This window comes from Lactuca virosa, chromosome 7 (genome assembly GCF_052849685.1).
Source record: "Lactuca virosa cultivar CGN04683 chromosome 7, Lactuca_virosa_CGN04683_v6, whole genome shotgun sequence".
Classification (NCBI taxonomy): Eukaryota; Viridiplantae; Streptophyta; class Magnoliopsida; order Asterales; family Asteraceae; genus Lactuca; species Lactuca virosa.
This window is the reverse complement of record NC_136432.1, coordinates 119,779,088-119,798,024: the sequence shown is the minus strand read 5'-3', so window position 1 is coordinate 119,798,024 and position 18,937 is coordinate 119,779,088. Positions and strand designations below refer to the sequence as shown.

Sequence of the window (18,937 nt, the reverse complement as noted above, 5' to 3'; positions counted from 1 at the left end):
GGAACTCATTGTTTACCAAAAATGCCCTTTGACTTGAAACCAAGAAAATCAACCTTAAAAATCAAGTTAAAAAAATCAAACTTAAAATTTTAAGGTCAAAAGTCAAAAATGATAGTAAAAAATTTAAAGTCAAAGCTTTGGGCTGAAAACGAAATTTTAAAAATTGATTTTTGGGCTAAAATCGTCAAAAATCCGAAAATAGAACCGAAAAAGAGAAGCTATTTGAATTAAATCGGGAAGACATATAACATGAGGATTGCTAGACGGATTGGTAAGGGTGTGGGTTGTGTGTGGGAGAGACTCGGGTTCGAATCTTGCTACACCCCGGATTTTTTATGAACTAGTTGTTGTCCGCAAACGAGGATTGCACGCACGAGGACCGTAAACGCGTTCTGACCGAAAGCTCGCTTGGACCAAACACGTGGTGGGCCGAAAATACGAAGCGAACACGTGTACCGCAAACCGACGGACTCTCCATCGAAAATCCGAGACGTTCCACCGCAAACAGTCGTGGTTTACAGCCGACGAGGGTTTACGGTCGTACATGGTTTACAGCCAAGAACAGTTTACAACCGGAAACGATTCACAGTCAAAGCGGTTCACAGCCGAAAATACAAGACGTTTACAGCCGAGAATTAGTTTACATCTGTAAACTAATGAACAGATCACAACCGAAAACGCCCAGATTTTTGCCAAAAACACAAATTTTCAACTTTTTAGCACCAAAATTCGATCAAAAACTCATTTTTATGAAGAACATGAAGAACAAACCCTCAATATTTTTTCAAAAACTATCCAAAAACGTAAAATCCTGCAAGAAAAAAAATGCAAAAACGCTCCAGATCTTGCCAAAGAGATTGATACAATCCAAGCTCTGATACCAACTGTAAGTCCCAAAAATTAGCTTGATGTATCAATCAGATCCACTTGATGGTGCGGAATCCCAATCAAGCGGATGATGCAAGATAGAATGGAGAAGAAGAAGAAGAAGAAGAAGAAGAAGAAGAAGAAGAAGAATAAGAACTTGATGAATCTATGGTGTATTCAATAATATGAATGATGTTCCATACATATAAGATCCACACACGCACACACACTCTTCTTCTCTCTAGTTTCTCTCTCTAGAACACCTTGATTTACACACACTTGACCGTAAAATACTTTTCTCCCTTCTGACATCTACTGACACTATTTATAAGGAACAGTAGCCGTAAACACGTTTACAAAATGTGTTTACAACCATAAACGCGTTTACAACCGTAAATGCCACCCAACCATAAACACAAGGCTGTGTTTGGTCCTAGACCGAAAACTACAATTGCGTAGAAAAGTAAAGTATAAACCATATTTTAGACCCAACAACCCAACAACGTTGGGGCAAGTCAAGCGTGTTATGGGTGCGGAGAGACTGGCCATTTCAAAAGAAACTGTCCCAAGGCCAACAATCGGAATGCAGGGGGAACAGGTAGAGTCCTAGCGATAGGACATGAGGAGGCTATAAAGGACCCGGTAGTAGTCACTGGTACGTTCCTCCTCAACAACATCTATGCATGCATTTTATTTGATAGTGGGGCAGAAATGAGCTTTGTGAGTCATAGGTTTAAGCACCTACTCAATCAAAACCCTCAATCATTAAACAAAACATTTATTGTTGAAATGGCTAACGGAAAAATAGAAACAACCAACAATGTATTCATAGGGTGCACACTAACTTTAAATAACCACTCCTTCCCAATCGACTTAATGCCAGTTACTATAAGGAGTTTTGATGTGATCATCGGCATGGATTGGTTATGCCCCCACCGTGCAGATATTATGTGTTACGAGAAGGTTGTTCGCCTTTACCTACCCAACAACGAAACCCTGATTATCTACGGTGATAAACCCGGTACAAACCTCCGTCTCATCTCGTACATTAAAGGCCAAAAGTGTTTACATAAAAAGAACCATGCCTTATTGGCTCATGTGGTCGATAAAAAGAAGGAAGAAAAGAGCATCAAAGACACCCCGGAGGTGTGCGATTTTCCCGATGTGTTTCCCAAAGACCATACGGGAATACCTCCCGCACGACAAGTCAAATTTCGGATCGGCTTGATATCTGGAGCCACGCCAATCGCCAAATCGCCATATAGACTAGCTCCTGCAGAAATGCAAGAGCTTTTCAGTCAATTGAGTAAATTACTAGACAAGGGGTTCATAAGGCCAAGCTTCTCTCCTTGGGGAGCTCCAGTCTTGTTTTTCAAAAAGAATGATGGTTCGTTTCGCATGTGTATCGATTACCGTGAGCTCAACAAGCTCACCGTCAAGAATCGATACCCTCTTCCCCTGATTGACGATCTATTTGACCAGCTGTAAGGAGCAAGTTACTTCTCGAAAATAGATTTGAGGTCCGGTTATCACCAGCTACGGGTTCGAGAGGAGGATATTCCCAAGACCGCCTTCCAAACTCGTTACGGGCACTATGAATTCGTAGTAATGCCCTTTGGTCTGACAAATGCACCCACGGTGTTTATGGACTTGATGAACCGAGTCTGCCGACCTTTCCTCGACAACTTCGTGATCGTTTTTATCGATGATATATTCGTTTATTCACGAAGTAAAGAAGAACACAACCAACATCTGTGGCAGGTTTTGGAAACACTAAGGGCAGAGAAGTTGTACGCAAAATTCTCCAAATGCGAGTTCTGGATTCACAAAGTGGATTTTCTGGGTCACGTGGTCAGTAAATAGGGAATACATGTGGATCCCTCCAAGGTCAAAGCGATAGAAGGCTGGGCAACTTCAAGAACCCCTACGGAGATCAAGCAATTCTTAGGCCTCGCTGGCTATTACAAGAGGTTCATCTAGAATTTCTCCAAGATAGCCAAGCCACTCACCGCTTGAACCCAAAAGGGTGTACCCTTTATCTGCGAGAAGAAACAAGAAGCTGCTTTCCAAACCTTGAAACACGCTTCATGCAGCACCCCTGTCTTGACTCTCCCAGAAAGGACGGAAGATTTCGTGGTGTATTGTGACGCTTCCAATCAGGGGTTAGGTTGTGTACTTATGCAACGCGGAAAGGTTATAGCATATGCGTCAAGGCAAATAAAGACCCATGAAGTGAACAATACCACTCACGATCTTGAGCTTGGAGCTGTAGTCTTCGCTCTAAAAATCTGGGGGCACTATCTCTACGGGACAAAATGCACTATTTTCACAGACCACAAAAGCCTCCAACATATCTTGAACCAGAAAGAACTAAACATGAGACAACATCGATGGGTTGAGATGCTGAATGATTATGAGTGTGAGATCCGGTACCATCCGGGCAAAGCCAATGTGGTGGTTGATGCCCTAAGCCGGAAAGAGTACTCGGGTCGCCGAGCAAGAACGTTAACAATAACCATCCACTCCCACTTGTCTTCACAAATCAAGGAGGCTCAGCTGGAAGCCTTGAAGCCAAAAAACATCGCAAACGAAGACTTTCATGGGATGGACAAGAATCTTACGATCAAAGAGGATGGAGCCTACTACCTCATGGACCGGATCTGGACACCAAAGTTCAGTGGGTTCAGAGAAGTGGTTATGAATGAAGCACACAAAAGAAAGTACTTCGTCCATCCGGGTTCCGATAAAATGTACTTGGATCTCAAACAACACTATTAGTGGCCTAATATGAAAGCTGAAATTGCTACCTACATGGGCAAGTGCCTGACTTGCACCAAAGTTAAGGTAGAGTATCAGAAGCCCTCGGGTCTACTGCAACAACCTGAAATACCCGAGTAGAAATGGAAGAGAATAACAATGGATTTTATAACCAAATTACCTAAAACGGCTGACGGGCTGGACACCATTTGGGTGATTATCGATCGGTTGACTAAATCCGTCCATTCCTACCAATAAAGGAAACGTATAAAATGGAAAAGTTCACCCGGATCTACATAAAGGAGGTTGTGAGATTACATGGCGTACTGATATCTATTATCTCTGACATAGATAGTAGATTTACATCACGATTTTGGCAGTCACTCCAGAGGTCATTGGGGACCCAGCTCGATATGAGCACAGCCTACCATCCCCAGACAGATGGGCAGAGTGAGAGGACCATCTAAACATTGGAGGATATGCTAAGGGCTTGTGTGATAGATTTCGGCAAGGCATGGGACGCCCACTTTCCGCTGGTTGAATTCTCATACAGCAATAGCTATCACACAGGTATCAAGTCGCTCCATTTGAGGCCCTATACGGACGAAAATGCAGATCACCCCTATGTTGGGCTGAGGTGGGGGATATATAATTGGCAAAGGGGCAGGTACCAAACAACACTCTTACTGGGCCCAAGATTATCATGGAAACAACTGAGAAGATTGTTCAGATCAGGGAACGACTCAAGGCGTCCAGAGACCGACAGAAGAGCTACGCTGACAGACGACGGAAGCCTCTGGAATTTGAAGTCGGCGATCACATATTGCTAAAGGTCTCTCCCTGGAAAAGGATAATACTCTTTGGAAAGCGGGGAAAGTTGAATCCAAGATACATCGGACCATTCAAGATCGTCGCCAAGATCGGTCCGGTGGTTTACAAGCTCCAGCTACCACCTGAACTCAGCAATATACACCCTGTCTTTCATGTGTCAAACCTGAAGAAAAGCCTATCTGACGAAACTCTCGTTGTTCCGGTTGATGAGATTGAGGTGAATGAAAACCTTCATTTCGTAGAGGAACCCGTTGAAATAATGGACATAGAAGTGAAGTGGACAAAGCAAAGTCGTATTCCCATTGTGAAGGTTCGATGGAGTGCCAAGTGTGGACCTGAATTCACATGGGAACGCGAAGACCAGATGATGCAAAAGTACCCCCATCTTTTCACTAATTCCTGAAGGCTGCTTTAGAACGAATTTCAGAACGAAATTCCCTCTAACGGGGGGATGATGTCACAACTAGTAATTTAGAGCTTATATTTTGAAGCTTGTACACAACAACTTCCTCCATGTAACCTTGTTGCATCTTATTAGTGAAATTCAAAACTACAATGTTATATGAAATCATATGAGCATACAATTAGAAGTCAAGTTGAAATAGCCTCTCGTAAGCCCAAGATGGATCAAATAGCTAAACAAAGTCTTTTGGGCCTTTGCCCAAGAGTTCTCGACCCAACACCTTATTGGACCGAAAACTCTTCCTTGGGCCCTATTGGACCGAAAACTCTACCTTGGGCCTTATTGGGCCAAAAACCCTTTTATTGGACCTAATTAAACCAAAAAAGCCTATACATACTCCAAAACGAAAACCCTTCTACCCTTGGGCTTTAATGGACCGAAAACCTCTTAATGGGCCAAGCCAAAACCCGAAAGCCCATGAATTTAGCCCACTATGGCCGAAAACCATATAGGCTTCGGTTAGGGCATGAGTAAAAAAAAGGAAAACAAAAGTCAAAAAGCTTGCCACCTCAATGGTTTACCCTCTCTTAACCATAGGGCAACCAAGCCATGCATGTAACTACCCACCATGCACCCATGAACTACACCTTATAGACCACCATGCATCAAAGCACTCAATTCCCTCCTCCCTTTTTATATTTGCGGCCGAACACACACACACACACACACACACACCTCACAAATTCACTTCACTCACTTTGCTTCCAAGATAATTTCCTCTCATCTTTTCTCTCAAGAAATTTCGAGTATCATCACCACAAAATCGGTCCTAGGCATTTTGGTATGTTCCTTGTAAAACTCTAGTGCTTATATGCATCTTAGTGTTAAGATCATTCCATTTACACACCCATTTTCGTGTGTATGATTCTTAGAACATCCCCCATTTTCGAGTGGCCTTCAAGTTATACAAAGCTAGGCTCAACAACTTCTTTCTTCTTCTTCCTGTCACACGAAATCAAGGTGACCTTCATACCCCACTATTTTCGTGTTTTTCATACTTTTTTTTGGGGGGGGGGGGGGGGGGAATACAAGTCAAGTTTTATTTAACCATTGGATATTTGCATGCACCTACATGTTTATGTATCAATTTGAGCTTATAATGTTGAATATCTCATGTTGATACACCATAAACTTGAGATTTACAAGCCTCATTTTTGCTAGATTAAGTTTATCTTTTGGACAATTGCATGCTTCATAGTTATGTGTTGAAATACTTGTGTAAAAAGGTATTTATCTTATATAGTTTCATAAAATCGTGATGAACATGTTCATTAACACATTTGTTATACAAAAATTCGTGGACATGGGTTTGGTCACTCAAAATTTTCGAAATCATAGTATGTATATATGCATGTACTTTTAGATACATACATACTCCCCTTTTTATAAATCTACACTAATATTTGGATAAAATATTGAGTTTATCATTTATGGTGTTACAAAAGTCGTGACATATTTGAGTTAAACTTAGAAAACATATTTGGTGTTATAAACTTGCAAAAACCGGTAAAAATGGATGTTAAACATAAATATTAAGTTTGATATTCTACTAAAAATAATATTATTGGTAAAATAGTCGTAAACTTATCGTCATCATTTTTAGATGGTTTATAACCCAAGATAATATGGTATTTTTGCAACATATGTCACAACTAGACATATTCACTAAAGTCTATTTATATAAAATGTTATAAATATTTTAACTGAAATCATACACAAAACAGTTTTATGACAGAAAAATGTGCGTGTCATAAACTGTCTGTCATAAAAATCATATTGCATGAGTAATAAGTTGTGTGTCATGAAATCAGTAAAGCGCGTGTCATAAACAGCATGTTATCAAAATCTGTAAAATGCGTGTCATAAAACATCTGTCACGAATTTACACTAGTAAAGTTACTTCATTATACAATAAAGAGATTCGAAATTTGCGGAAATCCGTTAAGGCTCTAGTGAGACACTATCTTCAACGTACCTACCTAGTGTACATTCTAAGTCCTGCATTATAACCAGAGTCTCCTGGAGGGAGAGCGAGATAGTTGTGTATAGATCTATACGGGGATTGACACCCCCACACATGAGCTGTTCGCTACAGCTAGACGGGGCCAGTCTAGGGGGACAAATATCTTACCTATTCCGACGCCTGAAGAACGTCGTACATGCATAACAGTCACATCAAACATGGTTATAATAACTCACTTAGGGATTAACAATACTATTTTGATTTACGGGAAGCTTACACTTCATCGATTTTATAAAATATAAAACTGCATTTTTCCTCCCGGTTCACTATTGGTTTTTCACTACTGGTCTAGGGTTTAAAACCACAGTTTTTCATACAACAGAAAATATAGGATTTTCTGAGAGCATACAATTACAAACAAAAGAAAACAAAGGACATGCATGCATATATTCACAGTTTTGGAATGAGACTTACAAAGAATTTTCATAAGAAAATATCGGATTTTCTAGAAACATACAAATCATTTCAAACAAAGATGTTACAAATATTTTCATACAAATATGCTTATGAACTCACCAACATCCTATGTTGACGCTTTTCAAAATGACTTGTATTCTCAGGAACACAGTAAGCAGGTACTTGAGCTATGGATGTTGGATATTTTGCTGCATTTTAAAAATTACATTTCTGTCACTTTTGTGTAATTCCTGAACAAATACAATTTGTACACAATGTAAATTTGTTATCTCAATGTATGTCGTTTGGTTGCTATGTTTCATTCATATTCAATTGTTATGATACTATACAATGACGTCATCCGCCCCCAGACGTTTCCGCCGTCCTGGTTCGGGGGTGTGACAAAAGGACTATCGATCCAAAAAAGTCGAGGTTTGGACCAAACCTCAGAAAAAATGCATACCATAGGGACCATTTTTGCAGTTGTCTAAATAATAGATAAAATTACATAAATGGTCCTTGTCTCAAGCACAAGTTACATAAATGGTCTATGCGATAGAAAAGACAAATGTTTCATTTCATATTGGACTTAATTAAAAAAGCTAACCTTGTTAGCACGTTAGCTAAAGGGACCTTCCGTGTTCATTTGAAACGTGAAAATGACAATTTATATGCACAATTTCTCAAAAGGACATACAGTGGTCTTCTTGTGGTTAAACCACAAGGACCAAATATGTAATTCTGTCTAATTAATCTATCACTTTTCTACAACCAACATAACACCCCTTACGGTCGTAACCATATACCATGTGCAACTTATCTTTATTTTTCCTATAAATGGAGTAAAAAATGAGGTAAATAGTGTTTCATCTCTAACCCTACTTAATTTTCTACCTCATTTTTTTACCAAAATGTATATTCCTAAAATATTTTATTTTTATAAATTATACATATTGTCAAATAAATCCCTCTACTAATTAGATTTTAACAAATATATATTATATTTTTTTCATTACAAAAATATTACAAATTATATTATCATAAATAAAATGTTTATATATAATAAATTTAAATTAATTATTACTTTATTATAAATAATTATTAAATAAATAAGGTTATATTTATAATAAATATATCAAGAATTATGTTATCATGTTTCAAGTCTTTAGTATATATTTAATATTTTTATATGAATTCGATAAATAAATATTAAACACTGTATTTATGATTAATTAATATAAATTAGTATATAACATGATATTATAAATATTAAATATTGTATTTAAATTATATATAGTAGATAAAAATAAATTAGAATTGTGTAAGATAAAAATGAAAGAAACTAAAATTAACAACTGAAACTTTAACTCAATTTTTGGAGATATGAATAGTATTCCCCCATATTTGGGGAATACTCTTCGTATCTCCAAAAATAAAGATGAAAATGAGATAGGATTAGAGAAGAATGGAGAAAGAAATAAGAGAAAAAATGAAGTTTGGAGTAGGTTGAATATGCCTTAAAAAAAAATCCCAAAAGCACCAAATATTTGTTTTTGTTCCGCTCTCAAAGAACATGCTGTTGTGATTTGGCTATTAATAAATAAATAGTAAAATAAAATTAAAAAATAGTGGTAAGTTAGTTTTTTTTATAAGTATTTAATACCCGTTTTTTAGAAACTCGGTATTAATAAAAGGGACCGTTCTTGTAAAAAATTGATGCTGAAAACCAGTTGCAGTTTCCACCAAACATCCGGACCATTTATATAATTTAATCTAAGTAAAGGCATGGTTTTTGGTGTGATTCTTTTTATGAAAAAACCATTAAAAAAAATCTCCACAACAAAAATAGTTTTCTAATCTGTTTTATTATTATTATTATTATTAATCTATAATTGGTTGAGTCAAATCTTTGAAAATAGTTATGACGATAGTTTAGTTTTTTAATTAACAACTTTGTGAAATCTTTATGAAAAAAAAAAAAAAAAACTTTTTTGAATAGATTTTCCAATTTTAATGAGATTTTTGTGGTTAAAAAGGTCAAAAGACTATAAAAAAAAATCATATTACACATACTTTTAGCAGTTTTTACCTATTCAAGTTAAATACTATTATAATAAGATTTAAAAAGGTACCATAATAATTCAAATATCAATTATTCATGTTAATAAAACCAAAGGCTTTAAATTCTGACATTGGGGGGAAATAAAACAGGAATCCCACATTGCTTTGTTTCAACATTTATTCATTATTTTCTCTTTCTCTCTCACTCTCTCTCCTCTAAATCATGCCTCCACCGCGCTTACGCTCCCTCCTCCTCCTCTTGCTCATTTCCACCGCCACCCTCCAGATCTGCTCCGCCGCCGAAAACGACGACGTAAACAGTCTTGTTTTCGAGAACCCAAGGCTCCGGCAAGCCTACATTGCTCTCCAAGCATGGAAATCCGCCATCTTTTCCGACCCCTTCAACTTCACCACCAACTGGAAAGGCTCAAACATCTGTTCCTACGGCGGTGTCTACTGCGCCCCCTCCCTACCCAACCCCTCTATCCGTGTCGTCGCCGGCATAGACCTCAACCATGCTGATATCGCCGGTTATCTCCCACCGGAGCTCGGCTTACTCACTGACCTAGCCCTTTTCCACATCAACTCAAACCGTTTCTGTGGCACTGTTCCGACGACTTTCAAGAACCTTACATTACTACACGAGCTCGATTTAAGTAACAACCGCTTCGTCGGAGTTTTCCCGACGGTGGTCTTGTCTTTGCCGGCGTTGAAGTATTTGGATCTCCGGTTCAACGAGTTTGAAGGGTCTGTACCTACGAAGCTGTTTGATAAGGATCTTGATGCGGTTTTTTTGAATGATAACAGGTTTCAGTTCGGTATTCCGCCGAACTTGGGTAACTCGCCGGTGTCTGTTCTTGTTTTAGCGAACAATAATCTCGGTGGTTGTATTCCGGCGAGTATTGGTCAAATGGAGAAAACGTTGAACGAGATTATTCTCATGAATGATAATCTAACTGGGTGTTTGCCGGTGCAAATCGGAATGTTGAAGCAGGTGACTGTTTTTGACGTCAGCTTTAACAATCTCCAAGGGCCGTTGCCGGCGGCGATTGGCGGAATGAGAAGCGTGGAGCAGCTGAATGTGGCGCATAACCGGCTGACTGGAGTGGTGCCTGATAGTATTTGTAGGTTGCCTAGGTTGCAGAACTTTACTTACTCTTTTAACTACTTCACTGGTGAAGCGCCGTCGTGCTCTGCTGCCGGAGGTGGTGGTGGTAAGGTGTTTGATGACGGGAAGAATTGTATTATTGGAAAGACGAACCAGCGATCAGTGAGGGAGTGTTCCTCTGGAGATGCTCGTCCTGTTGATTGTAGGAAGCTACAATGTGGTGGTTTTTCATCGCCGGCGCCGTCATCTTCTCCTACTCCGACTTCACCTTCAAATCCTTCTCCCACGTCACCTTCCGTTCCCACTACACCGTCAGCTCCTACTCCGACGTCACCATCGGCCCCTACTCCGTCGTCAGTTCCTACTCCGACGACACCAACGACTCCGACACCATCTCAACCCCCTTCTCCCATGCCTACACCGCATCCACCATCTGTTCAGCCATCACCACCACCGCCTACTTCTGAGAGTTCACCAAATACAAAGTTACACCCTCCACCACCGCCTAGAGAGGGAACTACTCCATCAATTCATTATCCACCACCACCACCAGTGTCCCAGATCACACCACCAACTGGACAACCTGTTCCATCACCGCCACATGGAAGTCAGGGATCCCCACCTCAGGGAAGCATACCTTCTCCACCACAGGGAAGCACACCTTCTCCACCTCAAGGAAGCCACCAATCGCCACCACATGGAAGCCACCAATCGCCGGGTCAACCTGTACCATCACCGCCACACGGAAGTCAGGGATCTCCACCACATGGAAGCCACCAATCGCCGCCACATGGTAGCCATCAATCGCCACCAACGGGTCAACCTGTACCATCACCACCACACGGAGGCCAAGGATCTCCGCCACATGGAAGCCACGGGTCACCGCCGCATGGAAGCCACGGATCTCCACCAGCAGGTCAACCTGTACCATCACCGCCACATGGAGGCCAAGGATCACCGCCACAAGGAAGCCACGGATCACCGCCACATGGAAGCCACCATTCACCGCCACATGGAAGCCACGGATCTCCACCAGCAGGTCAACCTGTACCATCACCGCCACATGGAAGCCATGGATCTCCACCACAGGGAAGCACTCCATCTCCACCACACGGTAGCCACCAGTCGCCGCCACATGGTAGCCACCAATCACCGCCACATGGAAGCCAAACCTCACCACCTCCACCCCAACATGTTCCAGCTCCATCACCGGACAATTCTCCACCCGGCCATGTCAGCACCTCGCCTCCACCTCCATCATCCCATTCACTTCCTCCACCACCACCATCATCTGGATGCATTCTACCAACACCACCACCTCCACCGCCACCACAACAATGGCACCACCCACCACCATCACCACAACATCAATCTCCACCGCCACCCACCACCTATCATCATTCCCCACCACCTCCACATCAAACCCAACCACCCTCACCACCCCATAAATCCACACACCCACAACCCCCACCGGACAACACCCCTCTTCCGCCAGTGATCGGTGTATCCTACGCCTCCCCACCACCACCAGTAATTCCGTACTACTAATCAAACCCATATCCTAATCTATCTATACATACATTTTCCTTGAAAATCAAGGAAAATAAGAACATAGAGAATTATGGATTAAATCTGCAGCTTTTTGGGGATTCGGGGGCTGAGATCGATCGATTTAATCTTCTTTTCAAGAAGATTTGCCTACTTTATTAATCTGTTTAAGTATTTTACATTTCATGATATAATCATAATCATAATCATGTACAATTTCAGCTTCCAAATTAGGAATTCCTAGCTTATTCTTATTCATTATTATTTATGTATACACCTATGTATTATGAATGTAATAAACTTCTGTTTTCCATCTCATTGCTTCTGTGATGGTGCAATGTCACCTTTACAAATCTTTTAGAGAAATGAACCCGACTAGATAGATTAGATACCCATACATATATATTTAATGATACAATGCATCTGTTCAAAAAACAATATTTAAATATTAATAATTAATATTTTATAATCTTCAAGTACGTCCATTTATATTTAATTATGGGTTGATGTAAATAATAAATGATAATTTGCAACGGTAGAATACACGTGAAAATAAAAGATGAATAATTGTAGTGCTCCCATACATACCTGCCCACCGTTTTATAACAAGTCATGTGCTTCATCACATGCATCTGTTCTTCAAATTATACACACTACACTCACTACTCTACTTTCTGCATTCACTATGCCAGCTACACACATTCAATTTCCTCATTATATTTTCTTTAATTATTTTACCATTAAAAATGTCCAACCAAATCTGATGATGCATTATTAATTTGTAAAAGACATGAAGACAAATTAAGCACACTTTAAAACAAACATATTAAACCTAACACACTATACATCATGGTCTGCTACAATTCTTATTTATGTATAAAATATACAATCCGAAAAAACGAAAAAATAAAATAAAATACTAAATCATCGCCTATTATATACGACATATTTATTCTAAGTAAAGGAAGATATTACCGAATATGCGAATAATAGAAGATGTTAATGGGTGTTATCAACCGAATCGAATAACGATGCTTGAAATATCATCTTTGCTTTTTCTTGCTAATGCCTCTGAGGTCAAACGCTTGGCGGCTGCTAAGGGATCTTTGATGGATTTCACCATCTCAATGGCCTCATGGTTGCTCATCACCTATACCAATAAAAACTTATGTCAATGGTTAATTAGTAGAAATAGCAACGTACTTTCATTGATATTTGAGAAAAACAAAAAGGTTATTTTTCCAGCAACACTGTGTGGACCTACATTGCCCTGTCTCAAGTAGTTGGGATAAACTTAAACTCTGACATTGTAGCTGTTGAGACTCGAACCCTTGTTCAGTCTAAAAGTATACAACCCCGAAACCAGATAATATAAAATTAAAAGTGAGTGAATATAACGGACCTTCCATAAGCCATCACTTGCCAATATCACAAGCTCTATGGTGGGGTCGATGGGTACATGTCGTACGTCGGGTTCTGAACTTAGATGTGCTTTTAGGCTTTGGTCCCCAAAAGCACGAGCAACCGCCAACTGGCCATTCACTCGAGGAACATCACCTTAAAGAAAATAGTAACAACAAATTTATGTGGCCGATAGCAATACCACTTTGTCTCGAGAATGATTATAGAAAATGTTTTACGGAAAATAATTAAAATATTTTATTTTTTGACAAACAAAAATTGATCCGGATCGAAAAAGTACAAAACTGGACTGTTGAGCCTGAAAATACTGAAAGAAAAATGAGAGAAAGAACTAGATCGCCAGTCTAGTCCTAAATTTTTTTTTTATAGAACACCATAGTTTTTTTAAAAATATACTATCAGATATAACCAACTATTTTGTTTACAAAATAGAGTTAATATCGTAAAAGACCTTATTTTTTTTTTTTTTGTTTTTTTGTTTTTTTTGTTTTTTTTTCCGGATTAAACCTCAAATTTATTTTTTCCTTTAAAAAGAACTTGTATTTTTTTTACTTTTTACGAAAAATCCCTCAACTTTGTATTTTTTTCTAAAAAACCATCAACCTTCTAAATGTTTCCAAATAAACCCTCAACTTTTCAAATTTTCTCGAAAAAACCCTCACATTTTCCAATTTTAGAAAAAAATGACTAAAAGGGCCCAATCGGAAAATACGAAAATATACAAGGTCTTTTTCGGACAAAAAATAAGTTTGAGGTTTAATTCGAAAAAAAAACACAAAATATAAGTTTTTTTTATGGGATTAACCCTACAATATACCATGAAACAATGACATTTTGTGAAAAAAATGTTTTCAGTTACTTACCTAAAATAATAGTTCGTTACTCAGTTATGACATTATCTGTTTTTTAAAAAACAGGACAATATTTACCTGGAAGAATAGTGACAAATCCACCCTGTTTCTCAATCCTTTTTCTTTCTATGTGCGGTTCATGGTCCACAGTAAGCTGATTGGCGGAACCTCTCTCACACAAGACCGCCCTAGAATCGCCTATATTTGCCACCCACAAATCTTTACCGTCAATAACAATTGCGGTGACCGCAGTTGACCCGCCCGGACCTAACTGCCCGGCATTCTCAAGGATAAATTGGTCGGTAGAACGATATGCATCTTTTATTGCCTTCATGGGATCTTTCCAAAAACTTGGCTAGAGAATGTTTAAGAGAATACAAAAGTTAATAAGTTTTTTTTTTTTTTTTTTTTTTTTTCTAAATTGCATATTGATTAGCCTCTATAAATTTGATCCAAGGATCATGATCGATTTATCTTAAATTCTACCAATTTTTGAGGGCTTTTAAATTTTTTTGAAGGCTTGTAATTTTTTTTCTTCGTCTAATTGCCACTAGAGTATGGTCCACGTGGCAATTCTTTCTGACTGATTTTGGAAAATTTCATAGTCAAATTTGGCCATTGACTAAATAAAAAATCTTCAAGGGGAGGGAGTAGACCAATTCCAAATTTCCATCCGGGTCCAATAAATTATGAGGATTGACTTTAAAAAATCTAAAAAAAAAAAAGCAAAACAAATTCTTTTATAGCCATTTTTAGCCTATATGACAAAAGCTTTCACTTTGAGGTGAAAGTATCTTTTTGTATATTTTCTTTTTGTAAATAATCAATATATTAAATATGATCAAAACATCTATATTATGGTAGTAATAATAATTTAACTACTTGAAGAAAGCTATACAACAGGTTATATGCATTAAAAATATATTTTGGATAACATTCAACCCGTTTCATTTTAGCAATTTTTTATTTTGCTCATTGGACCCGTTATAATTTAAAGTATAATCCAAATAAAATTATTCATAAGTAAATGTATTAAACTTGCCACCTTTAATTGCTACCAATACTAATACCATTGAAAAGGAATTTCTTCATATATAGATTAATACATAACAACTTGCTTGTGCATAGTTATGGAAAATATCACCATATCTAAATTCACTTAAAATATTCAGACTTTTGCTTATTTTAATTTTTAACATTAAACATCTTCTCTTTCCATAGGACAATAGAAGCTTTGGGATCTAGAATTTTGATATTGAAAAGATAAACAATCACATAGCTAAGTATAACCTAAGCAACCTTATGTTTCCTATATCATGTACTTTATTTATTCCTTGGTTTGCTAAGTTACTTTTTTCCCTAATTTAAATATTACTCACACATAATTCCATTTCATGAAATTCATAAAGATTAACACAACATTTTGTTGTGTTATAAGAATGAAACAATAAAAGGGAGAAATGTAAAATGAAACTTACCTCATTAAGAATGTTGTTAAAAAGATTATCTTTCAAATAACTTGGCACACGATCACCCAAATGGCCATCAAAAATGGCAAATAGTCCAAGAACATGACCCTTTATGTTTCTGTATTCTGCCACGTGGTAATCTTCCATGTCATGACCAGATTGCCCTTCAACCAAGTGGAATCCATGAGACACTTGATTATCAGATGACTTACTTTTTCCTTTTCCAGTGTCAGATGATGATGCATCAAGGCAAGCAGCTTTCTGTCATTCCATCATAAAAGGAATCATTAATAAAGGGAAAAGACAAAACTTTAAATCAGAATGTCTATTCATATATGTACAAGTATAAGATAACAAAAGGGTACAAAATCCCAATTCTGAAGTTGTAACACATGTTGATTGATCAAACATTTATTTCAAGTTTCAAGTGAAGCCTAAAATTGTAAGATCTTTAATTTTCTTATAAACTTGTATTAGATTTTCATACAGATTCCTTGAAATGGAGTAAACGAAAATGCCTTTGATCGAGTTCGATTTCAATAAAATTCATATGGTAAATGATTTTGTATGTTCATCTGCATTCATTCCAGAAACAATAAAAATATATTTTCTGCCCTGCGATAAAAGTCGTTTTCGAGTTTTAGACGTCAATTTTTGAACTTTTTAACTGCAAAAGCATTAAAGTTCTTATCGTTAAAAATGATATGTTCGAATTGAATTCAGTAAGTAGTAGATTAAAATATTCAAATCGAAAAGACTAATAAGAAAATTATCTTATCCTATAGATCAGATTTTTTCGATAACCAAAGGGATAATGAATTACGGGTGAAACCGTTGCAACCACTCTTACAAACAAGTATACGTGTTCATTGGAAGCAAATCATGAATTTACAGTTCGTTTAATCAAACTATACACATGAATAGCAAACCAAACTCGAAGATCATAACCGTTTATGCACAAATTTTAGCGATCGGAACACCAAAAATTCAAACAAAACGAGTAAAAATGATGAGATTAAATTGTTCGATGACAAATAAAAAAAAAAAAACTATTCATTACTACGATTTCACAAACACGAAATTCACCTTGATTTTGTGGAGGATTCCACCAGTTGCAACGGGATATCTCTTCTCCATCGCTAATTTCTCTCTAAAACATGAAATCAAAACGGAATTCTTTCCCGCGGTTTTATATCTTTAGAATCGATCAACTGTTTTACTTTGTCAAAAAGGGTTGGCGTACAGCAATCACTATGAACGATTTCACACAGATCTCTATATCTAATCTTTCTGTGCAAGTGTTTAAAGTCAGAGACAAATTCTCAAGTCTTCGAAAGGGAATACAAGGTCGTTTACTTTATGGCGGTTTTATCAAGATCATGATATTTGATCTTAGGCCCCCTCAACTTGTATTTACTGTACGTAGTGGTCCCCTATCTTATAATGTTTTACAAGAAACCCCTTATTTTCATTACACCAACCACCTGTTTGAATTTTCTAGGACCGGGAAGTTTCTCCTGTGAGAATTTTACTAAAATTACCTTAAGGTTGTCACAAGTTGTCAATAGTAACCCTCCGGTATGATATTAGCCTAGATCGATTGAATCTCCATGTTTTATGCTTAGGATAAATCGCTTCACTTTTTGTGGTAACAAAACAATAATATTTACATGGTGCAATTTCAAAGTCTTTGTAGGAATTTCAAGAATTTTAGGCTAAACGGTATGGTGATATTCTATCAAAATTAGGTGTTACATAAGTATTTATCATTTTGTCAATATTTGTCTAGGGAAATTTTCGATAAAGTCATAATATTTTATACCAGTTTACGGTTTAATTCCAAATTAAATTTTGTTTACAAAAAAAGTCAGAATACCGGCTAAAACTTTGGAATAACCTTCCATGGTCGGTTTCGTAGATTTAACCAGTATTCTGGCTTTTTTCATTAATTCGTCAAAACATTGAGACTTTTTTCGTTAATTCGGCTAAAACTTCGGAATAACCCTTTTATCAATATATTAAATGGTTTGTTTTTCAATGAGTGTATTTTTTTTCATTTCTTTTTATACAACGTTATATATTCAGTTTTAAAGTCACAAAATTTAGAAAAAATATCTATACAATACAAAAAACTAACAAACTTCATAAACTTGTCTGAAAAACTTTACTAAAAGATAGAGTGCTCCATGACTGCAAAATGAAATTCATACTAAATTATTGTATATATATATATATATATATATATATATATATATATATATATATATATATATATATATATATATATTGATTTCAACATTGGTCTAAGTACTGGGATAACTATAAAACATACGTAATAATACTAATCGATTATACCTGAATCTATGGTATAACCTTTCTTGTTAATACTCATTTTTTGTTGAATCATGCACTTCAACACGCTCATATTGAACTTGTACCTTAATTTGCCAAGGACAGTAGCAACATATTGGTAGCATCTGTCTTGCCTTCGCTAGACCACAAAACGAAGATTCACGTGAACGTTGATACCATCATTTCACACACGCACACATGTTCTAGATCAAAAACTTTGATGTGTGTGTGCACACATAAAAAAGAAAGACAACGATCTATCTAAGGGGTGTGTGTATGTATCCCTTATTGTATCCTTCCCAATTCTACAATAGATAGAAAGAAATAGAGGGAGAAATAGGGCAGATGGATTAAAGTTTTAAACAACCAATAGAATGAAGAAGAATAGAGGAGTTCATTAATGAGAAAGGTTATCCTATAGATTTAAGTATACCCGATTAATATTATTACATATGTTTTGTAGTTATCTCAGTACTTAGACCAATGTTGAAATCAAAAGAAAATATACAATAATTTTGTATGAATTTCATCTACAATCAAGGAGCATTTTATTTTCCAGTAAAGCTTTTCAGAAAATTTATGAAGTTTGTTAGTTTTTTGCATTGTATAGATACTTTTTCCAAATTTCGTGACTTTAAAACTGAATATATAATGTTGTATAAAAAGAAATGAAAATATACTATTTGAAAAAAAAAACCATTTTAAATATATTGATAAAAAGGTTATTCCGAAGTTTTAGCCGAATTAACGAAAAAGTCCCGATATTTTGATGAATTGACGAAAAAGCAG

The 18,937-nt window shown here is 37.0% G+C and overlaps 2 protein-coding genes across 2 annotated transcripts; one reads left to right on the top strand and one right to left on the bottom strand.

Annotated features, from left to right (window-relative positions):
* The first annotated feature begins 9,536 nt into the window (after positions 1-9,536).
* On the top strand, positions 9,537-12,372 carry LOC145124738 (uncharacterized). The gene has a single exon (XM_079060192.1). It carries the CDS (start codon positions 9,622-9,624, stop codon positions 12,052-12,054), a length of 2,433 nt encoding a protein of 810 aa, XP_078916318.1. The 5' UTR covers positions 9,537-9,621; the 3' UTR covers positions 12,055-12,372.
* A 429-nt stretch (positions 12,373-12,801) lies between these two features.
* LOC145124739 (putative protein phosphatase 2C 44) lies at positions 12,802-17,146 on the bottom strand. The gene is made up of 5 exons (XM_079060193.1): positions 16,883-17,146; positions 15,806-16,057; positions 14,406-14,682; positions 13,457-13,611; positions 12,802-13,204 (listed from the first exon to the last, which is right to left on the bottom strand). Exons 1-5 carry the CDS (start codon positions 16,931-16,933, stop codon positions 13,067-13,069), a joined length of 873 nt encoding a protein of 290 aa, XP_078916319.1. The 5' UTR covers positions 16,934-17,146; the 3' UTR covers positions 12,802-13,066.
* Positions 17,147-18,937: the final 1,791 nt, after the last annotated feature.

Bases quoted from the DNA above. Each gene is read 5' to 3' on its own strand.
- LOC145124738 (XM_079060192.1), top strand. From the start codon at position 9,622: ATGCCTCCACCGCGCTTACGCTCCCTCCTCCTCCTCTTGCTCATTTCC.
- LOC145124739 (XM_079060193.1), bottom strand. From the start codon at position 16,933: ATGGAGAAGAGATATCCCGTTGCAACTGGTGGAATCCTCCACAAAATC. The intron at 14,683-15,805 runs GTAAGTTTCATT...AACATTCTCTAG, and splicing joins TTAACAACATTCTTAATGAG to CCAAGTTTTTGGAAAGATCC. The intron at 13,205-13,456 runs GTCCGTTATATT...TTATTGGTATAG, and splicing joins CAAGTGATGGCTTATGGAAG to GTGATGAGCAACCATGAGGC.